The sequence below is a fragment of the Oryctolagus cuniculus genome, chromosome 1, assembly GCF_964237555.1.
Source record: "Oryctolagus cuniculus chromosome 1, mOryCun1.1, whole genome shotgun sequence".
NCBI classification, from domain to species: Eukaryota; Metazoa; Chordata; class Mammalia; order Lagomorpha; family Leporidae; genus Oryctolagus; species Oryctolagus cuniculus.
In genome coordinates, this window is record NC_091432.1 from 51,437,003 (window position 1) to 51,456,988 (window position 19,986).

A 19,986-nucleotide genomic window follows, 5' to 3' on the forward strand; every position below is an offset into this window, starting at 1 on the left:
AGCCAGGACTCAAACCAGCATCTATATGGGATGATGGCGCAGCAGGTTACTCGTTACACCAGAGTGCAGGTCCCAGTTCATTCTTTAATCCTAAGTACTAAAACTAGAATGCAAAGACGGATAACTCAATTGTCAAATAATCCAGAAAACCACTATTTAATCATTACTAGAACTTTGTGATCACAGAATCCGCATCCCAGGTTTGAATCTTAAGCAGAAGACAGCTTTAAGTGTCATAATCCCATACACCTGCAGTATATATGTTAGGCAAGCATTTAAAGACAATCCCAAACCTGTCACAAGAATCAAAGGGGACTCAGAGGAGCACTAATGGCAACAAAAGATAGGTGAAAAGTCCCATAAGATATGTAAAGAGGGGGCCAGCACTGTGGCACAGCAAGTTAACGCCCTGGCCTGGAGCATCCGCATCCCATATGGGTGCTGGCTAGAGACCTGGCTCCTCCACTTTTGATCCAGCTCTCTGCTGTGGCCTGGGAGGTGGTGGAGGATGGCCCAAGTCCTTGGGCCCCTGCACGCATATGGGAGACCAGGAAGAAGGTCCTGGCTCCTGGCTTTGGATCAGCTCAGCTCCAGCCATTGCAACCATCTGGGAGTGAACCATCAAATGGAAGACCCCCCCCCCCTCTCTGCCTCTCCTCTCTGTGTAACTCTTTCAAATAAATAAATAAATAAATATTTTTAAAAAATATATGTAAAGAAAGATATTATGGAAATTTGCAGATGAAATTTCCATAGAAAGAGAAGGATATCAATGTCTTAGTCTTAAGATGTGGTATTTGAGGTAAATTAAAGATATACAGTTGGGTGTCTGTTTTAGCAGCTAAGATGCCAGTGAAGATGCTCATATCCCATATCATAATGCCTTGTATAGTGTCCCAGTTCCATTACAGCTTCCTGCTAATGTGCACCATGGGAAGAAGCAGATGAGGGCTGAAGTAGATGGGTCCCTGCCATCTACAGGGGAGATCTGGATTTGACTATTGTGGGCATCTGGGCAATGCTAAAGTGGATGGAAGCACCCTCTCTTTCTGTGTGTCTCTCAGGCTCCATTTGCCTCTCAAATAAATGAAAATAAATAAATAAATAAGTGAATATTTTTTTAAAAAAGAATATACAGAAATGAGAGTGAGAATATCTAGTTAAGTTCCTTTTTAATTTAAAAAGGGGCACAGACATGGACAGAGAACATCAAAAGGTTGAGTTTGACTGGAATTTTAGATAAATAGAGGAAGATGATGTTGGAAAGGTATTTTTGGTATTGGAAAAGAATGTCTTCCTCAAACAGTAAAATCTCAAGTCCTCTATGAGATCAACAGTGATTAAACTCTTATGGTGACTACCCAGGGACTAACATTTCTTTTTATCATGTCTATGCATATTACTCTTTTTTTTCTCCAACCAAACATGAATAATAAAATTTAGTCCTATATTATTCTTTATCCAAAAAGGTATTACTCTTCACCCAAATACATTATTTGTATATCATTTGTTTATATTTCAATTATTCTGAAATATAATTCAGCTTAATTTTCAAATGGAGTTAATCTAAGAACAAAATTATCAGAAAACCTCAAGGAAGAGATAAGACAAGTTATATGCCTATTCTTTTCACATAGAGAGCTTTCGAAATCATTCTTCTCTTCTCATTGTTTTAAAGGCTGCTCATCTTTCAAGAGAGGAAATTCAAATGTAGCAAATAAACATTTGAGAAATGCTCAGGATCACTAACAATCAGGGACATGCAAATCAAAACCACAATGAGGGGGCCAGGATTAAGGCGTGGCAGGTAAAGCCACTGGCTGCAGCGCTGGCATCCCACATGAGCACCAGTTCAATTCCTGACTGCTCCACTTCTGATCCAGCTCTCTGCTATGGCCTGGGAAAGCAGCAGAAGATGGCCCAAGTCATTGGGCCCCTACACACGCGTGGCAGACTCAGAAGAGGTTCCTGGCTCCTAGCTTTGGATCGGCACAGCTCCAGCTGTTGCAGCCACTTGGGGAGTAAACCAACTCACTTTCTGTCTCTCTCTCTCTCTCTCTCTCTCTCTCTCTCTCTCAAGAAACAATAAATGCTGGTGAGAATGTAGAAGAAAAAGTACCCTAATCCACTGTTGGTGGGAATGCAAACTGGTTCGCCACTGTAGAAGACAGCATGCTGATAACTCAGAAATCTGAATACAGACCTACCATATGATCTAGCCATTGCACTCCTAGGAATTTACCCAAAGCAAAAGAAATAAGCATATGAAAGAGTTATCTGTACCCCCATGTTCATTGAAGCTCAATTCACAACAGCTAAGATGGAATCAACCCAGATGTCCATCAACTGAAGACTGGATAAAGAAATTATGGTGTATGGGGCTGGTGCTGTGGCACAGCGGGTTAAAGTCTGGGCCTGGAGCACCGGCATCCCATATGGGCACCGGTTTGAGTCCCGGCTGCTCTTCTTCCAATCTAGCAGTCTGCTATGGCCTGGGATAGCAGTAGAAGATGGCCCAAGTCCTTGGGCCCCTGCACCCGTGTGGGAGACCTGGAGGAAGCTCCTGGCTCCTGGCTTCAGATCGGCGCAGCTCCAGCCATTGCAGCCATCTGGGGAGTGAACCAGAGGATGGAAGACCTCTCTCTCTGTCTCTACCTCTCTCTGTAACTCTTTCAAATAAATAAAATGAATCTTACAAAAAAGAAAAGAAATTATGGTGTATATATACACTATGGAGTACTACTCAGCTGTTAAAAGCATGAACTCCTGTCTTTTGATACAAAATGGATGCAACTGGAAAACATTATACTCAGTGAAATAAGTCAGTCCCAAAAAGACAGATATCATATGTTTTCCCTGATCAGGGGTACTAATAGAGTACCTAAAATGTAATATATTAGAGTGAAATGAACACTTTGACATTCGATGATTGTTTATAGCCCTTGTCTCTTATATTGAGGAAATGGGTTTTTTTCTTCATACTATTTGATGAACTCTTTTACTCAGTGTAGGGTTAACCTTACAATCATTAAGTAAAATGAAAGTAGATCTTTGCAAAAATTAAGAGTGGGAATGGGAGAGGGAGGAGAAGAAAGGTTGTGGAAGGGAGGGAAGTATCACTATGTTACTAAATCTGTATATATGAAATACATGAAACTTGTATAACTTACATAAAATTTAAAAAACTGCTCACCTATGTCAGTTCATTTAATTTTTCTAAATAAAGATGCAACTCTGTCATGAGGTAATAGCAGGATTTAAAATCCAGACTAGGGATTTGAGCATTACTTTTTATTTATTTATATATTTATTTGAGAAGCAGAGAGAGAGAGAGAGAAAGACAAAGACAGACTGAAAGGAATCTCTCACCTACTGGTTCACTACCCAAATGTCTGCAACATATTTTAGGGCTGTGCCAGACTGAAGCTCAGAGTTAGGAACTCAGTTCAGGTTTCCCTCATGAGTGGTAAGAACCCAACTGGTTGAGCCATTACTACTGCTTCCCAGGCTGTGCATTAGCAGGAAGCAAGAATCAAGGTCAGGACTGGGTATGGAACTCAGGTATTGTGATATGGGACAAGTACATCATAACTGGTTTCTCTCTCCCCGTGAGTACTATTCTACAAACACTGGTAAAGCACTCAAAAACTTAATGACTAGAAAAATGGTGTGAATAGTCTTCAGAAAGTTCATGGAAAATGTGTAGCATGAAAAAACTATAGCATGGATTTCAAAACACTTAGGCACCAAAAATAACTTCTTTTTTTCCACAAAATGGTTTGACAGACTGTGATATAATCAAGATTTTGTTCAAGGAAGATTTCTAATGAAAGGTAGAAGAAGAATTCATTGGGGAAGGATACTGGAAGTTGCAAAGCTAATTAAGAGGCTAGTTCAAGAGCCCAAGTAAGTGATAATTAAAGCATGAAATACTGTAGTAAAGTTATCAAGAAGAATAAATAGAGGAAAAGATATTGCACAGGTAAAATTAACAACTATTACCTGTAAAATGAAGTAACAGGATACAAAGGTAACACCAACTTTTCTAAGTAAATCAATTCTGAAAGCAACTGCTAGACCAGAAGATAGCAACAGTCTAAGGGCTAGAAAAAGCCACAGATGAAAAAGCAGCTGAAAGGATGAGAAATCTGGCTTCAGAGATAGATTTCAAGAATGAGAAGTTCAATACTGGAATCATGTTGAAATCACAGTGTCAGTTAAAATCAGGCAAGGAATGGATCAGAATCCAAAGCTGAGTTCAAATCAAGGCTCAAAAACCTAGTAAATGTGCTGTTAGTTCTGGGCTATTCTAATATAAACTCAAGGTGATTCCAGAAACACAAGTCTATTAATTGGGCTACCAAAGTCTAAAGGTTCCTGAATTAAATGCCATAATTCATTAAAATCAAGACCTTTATTGTCTAATATAAGATGCCACATATTATACATGAGGGATCTTAGAAAAATTCACTTAAAGTGTGCATTATGAAAAAACTATGCATGAATTTCAATATTTTTGCAGCAAAATAACCTTACCTTTCAATCCCATTTTCCATGAAGAGTGTGAAATACCCTTATAGGTCTATATGATAGTTACATAGGCTCTTTGTATTTGAATTAAATTAATTATAATTTGTCGCTCCCCCATTCGCAGAGGAACGACACAGGACCCTGCGCTGTTCTTTCGTCTGCTTGGCCCTTCCCGGGTTTGCTGCTGGTCCTTCCCGGGTTGGCTGCCGACCCTTCCACCTCCGTGGAAGGGCGGCTCCCCCTGCCACTTTCCCCACTTCCGCGGGGGAGCGGCACACCGCCGGCCGGCCCTCGCGGGGGCTGCTCAGATGTTATCCGGATGTTTCCTTTAGATGTTCCTGGTGCATGTTGTCTCTCTCCTCCTTTATAGTCCTCTTCCACCAATCCCAACTCTGCTACCCACACGCCGAGTACGCTGCTCTCCTCCAATCAGGAGCAGGATCAGCTCCTGCAGGTTATTGGTCGAACTGGAGGCAGCTGCGTAGAAGCTGTTTTCTCCTCTCCCAGCGCCATATTGTGGGAGAGCAGATGCATAGAATAAGTCTTAATTCCAGTAACTTAGTCTAGTCCGAGTTGCTCCCCACAATAATTAATTAACTCAGATTTAAAATTTAGTTCCTTAGTCATACTAGGCCCATTTCAAATGATCAACAGTCATATACAGCTATGGCTACCATCTTTGGACAACACGTCATCACAGAAATTTCTACTGGACAGCAACAACCTATAGACTTGAACTTGAAAAGGAGTAGTGGTTGTGAATGCTTCATATATTCCTATCTTACCCTGTCTATGTTTAAAAGACACTCATAAATATTACTCAAAAACTCTTTAGTTTGTATATTAAAAAGGTTCCATACATGGTCAATTTAAATTAGATATACATAATACATAATTATTTTTCAAATACCTAAATCTTTTGAGTCATATGATTTTGTTTTAATGAAAGTTAATTGAATATATAAAATTTGCCTACTTTTACCATGGTGGGGAATCTTTTTTTCTGCCAAGGGCCATTTGGATAATTATAATACACTTCATAGGCTATAAAAATTATCAACTGAAAAATTAACCTGCTATAGATTTACTGAATTTTGAGTCTTGCCTACGGTTGCCTTAGAAAGGCCAGATCAAATGATTTCCTGGGCCTTATATAGCCTTGCAGTAAACAGCCCCCACCCCTGTGAGAGAACACTTCTCAGTTCATGATTTTTCTCCAGACCATGTTTCTATTTTAACATCAACCACCAGAGGTAGCTGGATAAAAATACTTTATCTCAATGTACATATCTAACCTTAACCCAACATATATCAAGTGTTTCTTTAACTACAAATACATTGCTATTATATTAGTGTGAAAGATTAACAAAAGAATTATTTTCTTCATCTTTTTTTTTTTTTTTTTTTTGGACAGGCAGAGTTAGACAGTGAGAAAGAGAGAGAGACAGAGAGAAAGGTCTTCATTCCATTGGTTCACCCCCCAAATGGCTGCTATGGCAGGCGCGCTGCGCCAATCCAAAGCCAGGAGCCAGGTGCTTCCTCCTGGTCTCCCATGTGGGTGCAGGGCCCAAGCACTTGGGCCATCCTCCACTGCCTTCCCAGGCCACAGTAGAGAGCTGGACTGGAAGAAGGAGCAACCGGGACAGAATCCGGCGCCCCAACCGGGACTACAACCCAGGCTACCAGCGCCACAGGTGGAGGATTAGCCTAGTGAGCCACAGTGCCGGCCAATCCCTTTTTTAAACCTAATGATAATCTCAATATAATTGTTCCTTGATTAAGAACTACCTGGCACATTTTAGGTTGTTGACTTCACTTTCCTATATCCTGCTTCTATTTAAAACAAAACAAAACAAAACAAAAGACTATCATGTTTATACTCTAGGTAAACTTTGGACCAAAGCTTATTTTCCTAACAACATTTTTCATACATAAGTCTACACATCATTTCGTACAATTTTTCTTTTATAAAAAATAAGTCTACCATTCCATTATATTATAGAAAATTCAAATTAATAAGCCATATAAGAATTGGGAAAACATAATCATCTGATTATATATCATACATGTTAACATAAATTTTAATAAACAGCTATGATCCAATCCTGCCATCTACTGTTTCAAATGCAAAAAGACAACGTCTCAAACTAAAAAAGTACAACACATGCTCATTAGTAATAGAATGATTAAACGTGGAATGTATGCTAATTCTAATTTTATTAAATAGATAATTCAAGAGAAGCTTATAACCCATACAAGAGATCAGTACCTGGCTTCAAAATACAAAGTAACAAACTCTTTGTTGCCAGGATTACAAGGATATTTCAAAAATTCATGGAAAATGGAATTAAAAGATACTTTACTTCCACTTTGACTATGACTGTGTCTAAATAAAATCGGAGCTGACGAACTCAAAAGGTTTCCATAGCCTTGGCAACTCATGACAAGAGCCTCGGGTGATTACTGACGCCATAAACTAGAGTGTCAATTGTTAAATCAACAACAGGAGTCACTGTGCACTTACTCCCCATGTAAGATCTCTGTCCTTAATGTGTTGTGCTATGTGAATTAATGGTATAACTAGTACTCAAACTACTTTACACTTCGTATTTCTGTGTAGGTGCAAACTGTTGAAATCTTTACTTAGTATATACTAAATTGATCTTCTGTATACAAAGATAATTGAAAATGCATCTTGATGTGAATGGGATGGGAGAGGGCGCGGGAGATGGGAGGGTTGTGGGTGGGAGGGAGGTTATGGGGGGAAAAAAGCCACTGTAATCTAAAAACTGTACTTTGGAAATTTATATTTATTAAATAAAAGTTAAAAAAGATAATTTACTTTGCTACAAAAATTTTTTTGAAATCCATGCATTGGGGGGCTGGTGCTGTAGTGCAGCAGGTTAACGCCCTGGCCTGAAGCTCCGGCATCCCATATGGGCACTGGTTCTAGTCCCAGCTGCTCCGCTTCCGATCTAGCTCTCTGCTTTGGCCTGGGAAAGCAGTAGAAGACAGCCTAAGTCCTTGGGTCCCTGCACCCACATGGGAGACCCAGAAGAAGCTCCTGGCTCCTGGCTTCAGATCGGCGCAGCTCCAGCCATTGCGCCATCTGGGGAGTGAACCAGAGGATGGAAGACCTTTCTCTCTGTCTCTATGTCTCTCTGTAACTCTTTCTTTCAAATAAATAGAATAAATCTTTTAAAAAAAAGAAATCCATACATAATTTTTTAAATAATAAATATTTTCTATGAACTTTTGAAGACCCTTTATTTGTATTGACATTCAGAAGATTTCAGTTCCTGCATTGTCCCAGACTCATTTACTTGTAGTTAACTTATGTCTTTTATAGGATTAGCTCTGTTCAGTTCCGTGTAAATTCTCAATATATTATAGAATATATTGGTAATCTCAGCCTCTAGTAGGACAGAGTTTAAAAAGTTTTGCCACCTTAGACCTAACAACTGTAATGAGCCCTGGGAACTTGTTCTTCCTTTCACAAGTCAGTAACTGCTGACTTTGGATATTACACATTGAATTGGTGACTACTCCTATAATGGTAACCTTTAGAAATGTAAAAGCTTTCACAATACTCTGTATTAAGTGGATCCCAATTTCCCTGAACCATTTCACTAGCTCACATTCCTAAGGCTCCCGCTTGCTGTGTACCCAATCCACCTAGATTCTGAGGGAGGTTTCCAAGAGTCAGCTTCTCTATTACACCATATTATTACTACCCATATTGTAGTTCACCTAAAATACTTCAAGAATTGCCTTTTACATTTTGAATTATTCCAAAAATTATACACGGAAACAAAGTGGGTGCATTAGAATGTTTCATTTAATGGCTCTGGGGATTTTACCTTGAAGTGCCAAATTCCTGGTTAGGCCTTCTGCCATTATTGCGTTCCCACCTTGAAGACTGATCAAAAGGTTGCAGTCCTGAAGTTCCTGAGCTCCTCCTCAGCTGTGGAGTTGGTAAACTGTTCCTATTATTCAATCCCTGTTGAATAATTTAACAACGGTTAAAATTTTCAGCTTTTAATATGTTGTACATGTAATATTAATGATAGTACATGACTAACAATAGAAACTATATTCTTAACATATAAAGAAGAAAAGAGGCATTTCATTCTGAAAACCTACCAATTTACTACAAATTTCACATTATAGCTGCTGTTCAATGTATTTTCTTCCATTTAAAAAGTGATTGCTGAACTTGATACAATTTAGTATTTTTCTTTTGCATATTATACTTTAACTTTCATTAAAAATAAAGAATTGGAAATTTAAATATAAATATGTAGATAGATTCTGAAAATTAACATCAGAAGTCAAGCTTAAGATCAGAGATGATCAGTCAATATATTATTTTATATTTTCAGTACAATGCTGGCTAATGCACAGAGTGGTGAAACTGGAGAAACTTCAGGATCCTGAGTTACCATTTGAAATAACGATAAAATTAAACAGAGAATACTTTTTGCATTGATATTTTACACTAATTTTGAAAATATTCTCAATCCAAATGTTCAATTGATGAAAATATCCCATTTTTTACCATTATGAGTGTAGTTTTACTGAGATCTATATAGCCCAGTTTCTGTTTCTTATGAATTTTCCCTATCACCAGACACTACAACAATCTTAAAGAAATACTATATTTAACTTAAGCTTTCCCAAGGATATTGATTTTGTTCAGATCTAGGGTTAACTATGATTACTTGGAACTTCAGTGAAAAAATTCCTTATGTAGCATAATCCTGGCTGATCATAATGTAGGTTGTTATAATCCTTCTTAGTTTTTAACATATCTATAAGATATTTACATCATATGGTATGTTCTTACTCCCTTTTTCCTTACGGGGCTTTTTTTCATAAATGTTGTTGATCTTTTCTGAAGTAACATCAGGATTTTAGTATGCTTTTCTATAAAAAGGGACAGATATGGAATTCTCCCAAGGAGTTTATACAACACAAAGTAAATGAAGGTTTTTTTCATAAGGATTGCTTCCAGATCTTTATATGAGCTACTCATGTCAGTATTACATGATTACAGCATCCAAAATTAGCCTGATACTGCAATGCTCAGGAAATGAAGTATTCAGACCTTTTATCTAAGTAATATTATGTTTAAAATATTTTAAAGTATACCAATTTTTTTTATTTTATAGATTTATTTATTTATTAATCTATTTGAAAGAGAGAGGGAGAGCAATATCTTCATCTTTTCACTGCCCAAATGTACACAACAGCAAATTCTGGGCCATGCCAAAGTTAGGAGCCAGGAACTCCACTCAGGTTTCCTACATGGATGGCAGAGGCCCAAGTAGTTGGGCACTTTCATTGCCTTTGTAGACAATTCACAGGAAGCTGGATCAGAAGCTGAGTAGCTGGGACGTGAACTGGCACTCCGATACGGAGTGCCAGCATTCCAAGTAGCTGTTTAACCTGTTGAGCCACAGTTCTGGCCCCAAATTTTCCTATGTAGCAAACACAATAACAAACATAATACTGAGATCAGTATGATTTTTATGATTACAATTTTAAGAATTATTGTTTTTTTAAAAATTACTATAATAGGCAGAAACAAATGAAACATAAAGGTGTAAATGAATTCAATAATATAATATAAGGGGGCTGGCATTGTGACATGGCAGGTTAAGCTGCCTCCTGAGACACCAGCATCCCAAATGGGTGCCAGTTCAAGTCCCAGGTGCCCCACTTCCAATCTAGCTCCCTGTTAATGTGCCTAGGAAAGCAGTGGAAGATGGCCCAAGTACTTGGGCCTCTGTACCCACATGGGAGACCTGGATGAAGCTCGTGGCTCCTGGCTTCAGCCTGGCCCAGTCCTGGCTGTGTGGCCATTTGTGGAATGAACCAGTAGATGGAAAATCTCTTTCACACTATCTATCTCCCTTTCTTCTCCCTCTCCAATCTCTGCCTCTGTAACTCTTTCAAATAAATAAAATAAATCTTTGAAAAAAAATTTTGAATGTATTATTTTACTGATGACTGCTATCCTCTTTGGAAGTTTTCTTAGAGACCAGAGTTCTAAAGTCGCATGACTAAGCACTCTTGTTAACTGGGTCTTTACTAATGCAGGTGCTACTGTAAAAGCTTTTTGAAAATAAAAGCTTCAGGTACAGGCATTTTAGAGCAGCAGTTAAGCTGCTGCTTGGGACACCTGCATCCATACAGGAGTGTCTGGCTACTCTGCTTCTGATCCACTTTCTAACAAATGCATACTCTAGGAGGCAGCAGATGATGGCTCAAGTATTAGGTCCCTGCCATCCACATGGGAGACCCAGGTGGAATTTTGCACTCCTGACTTCAGCCTATCCCAGACCCAACTGCTTCAGAATTTTGGGGAGAGAACCAGTAAAGGTAAGATCTCTCCGCATCTTTACCTCTCTCTCTCTCTCTCTCTCTCTCTCTCTCTCTCTCGGTGCCTTTCTGATAAAAATTAAAATACCAATAAAAGCCTCACATAAGTATCTATGACCCAGATTGTGATCAATAATGTTCAAATCCTTTTACCCTAATTAAGCCTGCAAAATGTTTCAACGTTTCTGAAACCTAATGCTGAGATCTGGCAAAATAAAATTAATTGATGATCAAAATCCCTTCAATAACTACAGTTAAGTTTTTCTCATATTTCCTTTTTTTAAAGTTCTACATAGACTATTACAATTAACAAAATTAACATATTTGAATTTCATCTTCTCTCTTGGTCAGTTTCCTAGCTGTGGAATAAATTAGTTGAATTAGAGTAATCCCTAAACTGTTTCTTGTTTCAAAGTTTGATGATTTTCATTATTGATAATAAATCAAACAAAACAACTAAAAGCACTCTGAACAAGCATTATGTATAAGTATGCCTGTTCAGTAGAACAGTATTTGTTATATCCTAAAGGAAATTCTGTTTTGAAATATTGGTATTTAGAGAGAAATTAATCCCACATCTGATAGAAAAATCAATGCTTATTGGACTATGGTAATTGCCACTAGGTATAGGGGGAAAAACAGGGTTCAGAAATGGGAAAATCATTTGAAATAAAGCTGTGTAATTCATAAACTGAATATTACAATGAAGATTTCTTCATTTCTTGGTTCAAGAACAAATCCTGGATTCTAAAGAATAAAATAGATTAATGACATGACCTGAATACTATTTTTTTGTATAAACCTGGAACTATATTTGCTTTTTTCTTCCTTTTCCTAACAATAACAATGATAATAAATGATTGTTACCATTCAAGTTATAATTATAGTAATATCAAAGTAGAAACTGAACACACATCTAGAATTATTTGAGTTTATAACTGCCTCTAAAGTCCCTAGCAGCTCAGTATAACGTAAAAGGAGCTGGTTCTTGAAGAGGTAACTGCATTTTATATAATATTTAAAGGGACAGTTTTAATTTAAAAACAATATTATTTATAAAAATAGGGCTGGCTGATAACTGAGTACTGATTTTGACCTTGTGAAGTTTTCGATCTCCTTTCTCAGCTGGGTCCTCTATTTCTGAGCAGGGGTAAAATCCAGGAAATGGTGTGAGAGGATTAATCTTTGGCCTACAGGAACCTGAGAAAGCACCCATCAAGCTACTGATGCTCCGTAAGGAAGAAATGACTTGTGGGGGAAGGCTTGGATCAATTAGAAGATCTGACACCATATTGCGAGCCTCATTCAGCACTGAAAGATCAACTCCATTTCCTCCTCCAGAATTCTAGAAAAGAAGAAAAGCAAAATTATATGTTTGTTTCACAGAAAAATTAACATTTAAGAAATATTTTCTTTAAATAAAGTCTATCTAATATGATCTAAGTAATTTATTCCTTTAAATTTAAATTTTCGTTTATTTGGACATGGCATAAATTATATAACAAATGGTATAATTCTAAGTTGAAAATTTTTTTCACTATGATACACTTTAATTTTTTATTTATTTTTCATTAGCTTATTCATTACATTTAATGATATTCATTACTGGCCCACTGTAATTAGTACAGAACTAAGTCTATTAAATTTAAAATCTGTAATTTGTATATTTCACTAGTTTATTGAGCCTGTCCATTCGTTTACGTCAAACTTTCTTCTAAACATAAAGAGCATTTTTTCATTTACCTTGTTCACTAAAAAAGCAGTCTAACATATCAGCAAGGCTTTGTTTCAAAGACTGCCCAGTTTATAATCTGGAATTAAAACCTAACTTTGTGACCTTGAGCAATTTATTTCAATCTGAACATTTTAAAATTTATTCAATGTTAGATGAGGATAATATCCATCTAATTAAGGGCTGACAAAAGAAATAAATCTGATAATATATGTGAAGTACACAGAACACTCTTTAGTACATGTACTTAAAGTGCAATAAACATTATTATTATTAATATTATGGAAATGATGAGATAAAAACAGAAAATTGGAATCAAAGTTCAAAAGTGACAGCAACAACTTTAAGATGAATGGTCAATATAAACGTCAAAAGGCAGCATTAGGCTAAGCCATAAAAATTTGGTAGGAAAAAATTTTTTAATTCAAAAGATGAATTATGACACTGATATATACATAAGATATAATTTCAACTTTTGACAATACATATATACGATATTAAACTCAATTATTCATAGAAACAAATGGACCAATAATGAAAACAGTGAACTAAATGTTACTTTTTGTAATTTTATTGTTTCTTGAACTTATATTTGGGTATGTTTGAAACTGATAATTATTCAAACTTTTTGTTCACCAGGAAACTTAAAGTACCTGCAACACATTTCAGTATTGAGAAATGTTACAAAAGGCTAAAATAGTTAAATAACATCTTTGATCTTTGTGGAACACAAAGTCTGGATTTTAAACATTCCCCGTTATCACGACATAGCCTAGTTATTTCCAGCCTTTATCTGTTATAAATAGCATTAAAATAACACTTCTCTATATATATCACTGTGAACAAGTAAGCATACTTCTGATAAACAGGTTCCTATAATTTGAATTCCTGAACCAAAGCAAATGAGCATATTAAAATTTGATCACTGTTCTAAAACCTTCTCTGGAATATGCTGATCAAGTCTACCCCACCCACTAATTGTATATAATGGCACTTTTTACCCTACAGCCCTAATTATAATTGGATAGCATGAATTTAATTAATCTCTACCTATCTCATAGGCAAAAAAAAAAAAAAAAAAAAAATCTCATTGCTGCTTCAACCAGAATTCTCTGATTACTGTAATTCTCAATGTTCCCTGCCATATTTCCACAGACTTTGTCTATTTATAATCTCATTTAACTACTACAAAATTCAAATGGAACATGTATGAAAATAGAAGATTTTTTCAAAAGCATTATTTTCTAAATATTATTCAGGACAAATAGGAAAGGACAATTCACAAATTTACCAAAACAGTACATTGTGATTTTCACTTTAACAGTACAATGTAATTAAAATTCACTATTAAATACTTCTGACAACATGAATGCCTAATTCATTTTCATAGACAAATCCTTTTTCATGGTCAATTTCTCTTTTTCTCATATTGTAACTTTTTTAATGCCTTAAGTTTTCCATTTTGGTATTTCTTCTTTTTCTTGTCCTTTGTTTCTTTCTTCTTGTTTTCTTGGGGGCAAAATTACTAGAACTTTTTTTAAAATTATATTATGATTGACTCACAGAAATTTTTTTACTGTAATACTTTATACAGTTTCTCTAGTGGCTGCTCTTGGTAATATAACATAATTCTGTGATTTTTTCAGTCTACTGGCATCAAAATTTCACCACTTTTAAGTTAGCACCCATATGGGATGCCGGCGCTTCAGGCCAGGGTGTTAACCCGCTGTGCCACAGCGCCAGCCCCTCCAAATTCTTTATATACTGAATTATAGTTTCAGTGCTACAGAACAGGAGAACCTATTATTTCTATCTAACTGTGTTTTGTTTCAGGATGGCATTGTGGTGTAGCAGATTAAGTCACCCCTACAATGCTGGCTTCCCATATGGGTGCTAGTTTGAGTCCTGCGTGCTCCATTTCCTATCCACTTCCCCTCCATTATGGCTGGGAGAGCAGTGGAACATGGGCCCCTGTCCCCAAGGTGGGAGGCCTGGATGGAGTACCAGGCTCCTGGCTTCAGCCTGGCCCAACAGATAGAAGATTTCTCTGTCTCTACCCCCTCTTCTGTAATTCTGTCTTTTGAATAAATAAATATTTAATTAAAAATAACTATGCTTTGATATCAATTATCCAACCTCCCTCTTTCCCTCATTTCCCAATCCTCCCAAAGGTTTAGTAATCACTATTTTAAATTCCGATTGACTGTTTTTAACTTCCACATGACACAAAACATGCAGTATTTTTCTTTCTGTGCCTGCTTATTCCATTTAGCAATAATGACTGCCAGTTCCATCCATGTCATTGTAAATGCCAGGATTTCATTCTTTTATGGTTGCATAGTATTCCGTTGTGTGTATATGTATCACATTTTCTTTATACATTCATCAATGAGTGGACATCTATTGATTGATTCCATGTCTTTGCTATTGTTGATAGTGTTGCAAAGAACTTGAGAGGGCTAGTGTCTCTATTATTTAACTTCCTTTGGATTTATATGCTGATTTAATTTCCTTTGGAGATAATATACATATATATTCTCAGAAGCGGGACAGCAAAGTCCTATGGTAGAACCATTTTTAGTTCTCTGAATGATTTCCATACTGTTCTCCATAATGGCAGAAGAACTTTCCATTCCCACTAACAACATAAGGACCCCCTTTTCTCCAAATACTTACCAGCTTGTAATGTTTTTCTATTGAATAATAACCATTCTACATAGAATGACATAATAACTCATTGTGGTTTTCACTCACTTCCCTGATGGCTAGTGCTATTGAGCACTTCTTTTTAAATTGTATTAGAGAAAAAAAAAGAGAAAACAGAGACAGAAAGTACCCATCTGCTGGTTTGCTCCTCAAATGCCCACAATGGCCAGGACTGGGTCAGGAGCTAGGAACACAATCCAGGTCTCCCATGAGGGTGGCAGGAACCCAATCATTTGAGCCATTGCTGGTGCCTCCCATGGTCTGCACTAGCAGGAAGCTGATGTCAGGAACCAGAGCTGGGAATCAAACCCAGGCAACTCCAATTTGCAACAAAGGCATCTTAACTAAGAGTCTAAATGCCCATTCCTGGGAATTTTAAAATGTATTTCATGGGGCTGGCGCTGTGGTGAAGCGGTAGAGCTGCCACCTGCAGTGTCAGCATCCCATATGGGTGCTGGTTCAAGACCTGGCTGCTCCACTTCTGATCCAGCTCTCTGCTATGGCCTGGGAAAGTAGTACAAGATGGCCCAAGTTCCTGGGCCCCTGCACCTGTGTGGGAGACCTGGAAGAAGCTCCTGGCTCCTGGCTTCAGATCAGCGCAGCTCCAGTCGTTGCGGACATCTGGGGAGTGAACCAACAGATGGAAGACCTCTCTCCCTCTCCCCACCCCTGCCTCTCTGTAACTCTACCTTTTAAATAAATAAACCAATCTTAAAAAAAAAAAAAAAAAAAAGAATTCATTACCATTTGTATTTTATCTTCTGAAAAAATATCTATCCGGAAGCTTGGACTGTTTAACTGTATTGCTTGTTTATTATTATTATTGAGTTTTTTGAGTTCGTTTTATACTTATATCCTTTGTCAGATGAATAACTACTAAATGTCTTCTCCCATTATGTCAGCTGTCTCTTAGTTCTGTTAATAGATCCTTTTACTGTGCGAAAGCTTCTTGATTTGGTATATTCGCATTGGTCTGGTTTCATTCTTCTTATCTGTGTTTTCAGGGTCTTATCCAAAAAAATCACTGCCTATGCAAATATCTTAAAGTGTTATGTTTTCTATTAATAGTTAAGTAGTTTCACATCTTACATTTAGATATTTAATCTATTTTGAGTTGATTTTTGTATAGGATGACAGTTAGGGATCCTGGTTCAATCTTCTGCTTATGAATATCTGGTTTTCCCAACAACATTTATTGAAGAGACTGTTCTTTCTCTGGTATGTGTTGCTGGCACCTTTGTCAAAGACCAGTAGGCTATACACATGTGGAATCATTGCTGGGATCTCTATTCTGTACCACTATTCCATATGTCTTTTTATTCTAGTACCATGCTGTTTTGATCACAACAGCTCTGTAGTATGTATTAAGATCTGGTATTATGATGCTTCTAGCTTTGTTCTTCTTGTTAAACACAATTTTGGCTATTTAAGATCTTTTGTGCTTCCATAAGAATTTTAAGACTATTTTTTCTAGTTTTATGGAAGAATGTCATTCATATTTTGAAGGGGACTGCAGTGAATTTGTAAATTGCTTTGGGTGGCCAGCTCCGCAGCTCACTTGGCTAATCCTCCACCTGCGGTGCCAGCACCCCAGGTTCTAGTCCTGGTTGGGGTTCTGGATTCTGTACCGGTTGTTCTTCTTCCAGTCCAGCTCTCTGCTGTGGCCTGGGAGTGCAGTGGAGGATGGCCCAAGTGCTTGGGCCCTGCACCCACATGGGAGACCAGGAGGAAGTACCTGTCTCCTGGCTTTGGATTGGCACAGCCACAGCGCGCCAGCCATAGCATCCCTTTGAGGGGTGAACCAATGGAAAAGCAAGACCTTTCTCTCTGTCTCTCTCTCACTGTCTAAGTCTGCTTGTCAAAAAAATTTAAAAAATAAATAAAATAAAATTTCTTTGGATATGGACATTTTAACATTAATGCTTGCATTTCATGAACATTAGAGATCATTCCATTTTTGTGTTTTCTATTCCTTTCATTAGTGTTTTATAATTTAAAGATAATATCAGTTCACATTTTCATTCAGTGATAATATGTGTCAGGCACATGTTATTAGTTTAATTGGCCCTCTGAAGAACTGCTAATATTTTCAATTTATAGATGAGGTTCAGAGAGACATAGAGACTTGCCTAACTTTCCAGCAAAGAGAGATTAATTTGTGTTAGACCAACTCTTGTGCCTGGAACAACTCTGAAAAGCTAAAATAAAATACAAAAAGCAAATGCATTAAGACATAGCACACCAAGCAAGCAGCCTGAGCTTGAGAGGACAAGAACTCAGCTAAGACTAAAAGGAATCCAACATTCTGTACTACTTTTTCCCCTCTCAAGGAACTTACTGCTGATTCATAACTCCTACATGGTAAACAGGATGAGAAACAGAGCTTTTAAGAGCATAAGGAAACAGAGTAAAGCACACTATAGTCTCAAGAGGCTGGGAGACCAAATTTCGAGACTAAGGCTATGAACACAAGGAGGGGACATGAAAGACCAAGTAAGATCTCAGACAGATGGGAAAAAATAGCCAGCTTAAATTCAGAGCTGCTTTTCCATTGAAGACGTTTGCCAATTTATAATCAGTATCCAAGAGATGAAGAAATCCTAAAAGAATTCCTCAAATTTCTATTTAAAAGTAAAATAGAGCTTTCTTTTTTTTTTTTTTTTTTTTTTTTTTTGACAGGCAGAGTGGACAGTGAGAGAGAGAGACAGAGAGAAAGGTCTTCCTTTGCCATTGGTTCACCCTCCAATGGCCGCCGCTGCAGCCGGCGCACCGCGCTGATCCGATGGCAGGAGCCAGGATCCAGGTGCTTTTCCTGGTCTCCCATGGGGTGCAGGGCCCAAGCACCTGGGCCATCCTCCACTGCACTCCCTGGCCATAGCAGAGAGCTGGCCTGGAAGAGGGGCAACCGGGACAGAATCCGGCGCCCTGACCGGGACTAGAACCCGGTGTGCCGGCGCCGCAAGGTGGAGGATTAGCCTATTGAGCCACGGCGCCGGCCAAAATAGAGCTTTCAAATGAGAATTGATCTATTGGATGTCTGTTTGGGAAAAAAATGTACCTAGGGTTATGTACCACACGATACAGAATTAATATCAATTTTCAATCCTACTCAAACTGAACAATAAATTCCAGACACATTATAGAACTGTGAGTTAAGCAGCCATTTGAGACATTCACATCCCATATCAGAGTGTCAGTTCATGTCCTGGCTAATCCACTTCCAATCCCTCTCTCTTCTAGTGCACCTGGGAAGCAGTAGATTAAAAGCTCAAGTCTTTGGGTTCCCATTACCCATGTAGGAGACCCAACTGGAATTTCTAAATCCTGGCTTCAGCCTGGCCCAGACTTGGATGTGGAGGCCATTTGAGAAATGAACCAGTAGATGGGATATCTCTGTTTCTGTCTGTCTTTCTCTCTGTCACTCAGCCTTTTAAATAAATTAATTAATAATATATTTTTTGAAGATTTATTTATTTATTTGAAAGTCAGAGTTACAGAGAGAGAGAAGAAGAGGGAGGGAAGGATGGAGGAAGGAAGAGAGAGAGTGAGAGAGAGAGAGAGAGAAAAAGAGATTCCATCCACTGGTTCACTCCTCAATTGGCTGCAATGGCTGGAGCTGTGCCAATCTGAAGCAAGGAGCCAGGAACTTCTTCCAGGTCTCCTACACAGGTGCAGGGACTCAAGAACTTGGGCCATCTTGTACTGCTTTCCCAGGCCATAGCAGAGAGCTGGTTCAGAGTAGAGCAGCTGGGACTCAAACTGGTGCCCAGGGATGCCAGTGCCACAGGCAGTGGCTTTACCTGCTACGCCACAGTGCCAGCCCCAATAAATAATATTTAAAAAATAAATAAAACCTCTAGGATATAACCTAGAAGAAAATCTTCATGACCTCAGAGCAGATATTTCTTTAGGAATACACACACAAAAAAATCACTAATCAAAAGGAAATTATTGGTAGACTAGCACTGAATTAAAATATTTACTATTTTCATGTATAAACACCATTTTAAGCCAGTGAGATAAAATTTTTCAACATACATTAGATAAGTACAATATATATAACACATATATGTATCTGTATATATTCATATATTTGTGTCCAAAATACACAAAAAACTCATACTGATTGCTAACAGTCAGCAAACAGCAAACCTGAGAAGATATCTGAGTAGCCAACTGACATACGAAAGGCCTTCAACCAGATGAAACACCAGTGAAATGCAGATATTTAAGCCACAAGACAGTTAACATCTATCAGGATGATTTAGAGAGGACAGCACCAATGTTGGTGAGGATACAGGTAAACATTAACAAGTGCTTTGGAAAGTCGTCCAGCTCTATCTTCTAAAGGTAACACATCCTCGCAATTTTTCCAACATACATACCCAACAAAAGACATCAATGTTGTTCCAGCAGCATGATTTGCAATAGTCAAAAATTTTAAAGTATAATAAATGTCCATTTATTACAAGATAGACATTAATTAATGGAATACTAAATAAAATGAAAATGAATGAATTGCTGCTTTGTGCATTTATTAATTGCTGATAAAATTTTGAAAAGAAAAGCAAAAGAGAAAATATGTGTAAGGTGGTCCACTTACATAGAATTTAAAGACAAGAAAAAGTAGTAAT

General features: G+C 37.6%; 1 protein-coding gene across 1 annotated transcript in view; it reads right to left on the reverse strand.

The window, feature by feature from the left end:
• The window catches only part of PDE3B (phosphodiesterase 3B), a 190,382-nt gene that overhangs the window by 61,966 nt on the left and 108,430 nt on the right, over window positions 1-19,986 (reverse strand). The window contains exons 3-4 of the mRNA XM_002708827.5: window positions 12,011-12,259; window positions 8,391-8,530 (exon numbers count right to left, since the gene is read on the reverse strand). Coding sequence (XP_002708873.2) covers window positions 8,391-8,530; window positions 12,011-12,259 — 389 coding nt within the window. The remainder of the gene's footprint in view (window positions 1-8,390; window positions 8,531-12,010; window positions 12,260-19,986) is intronic.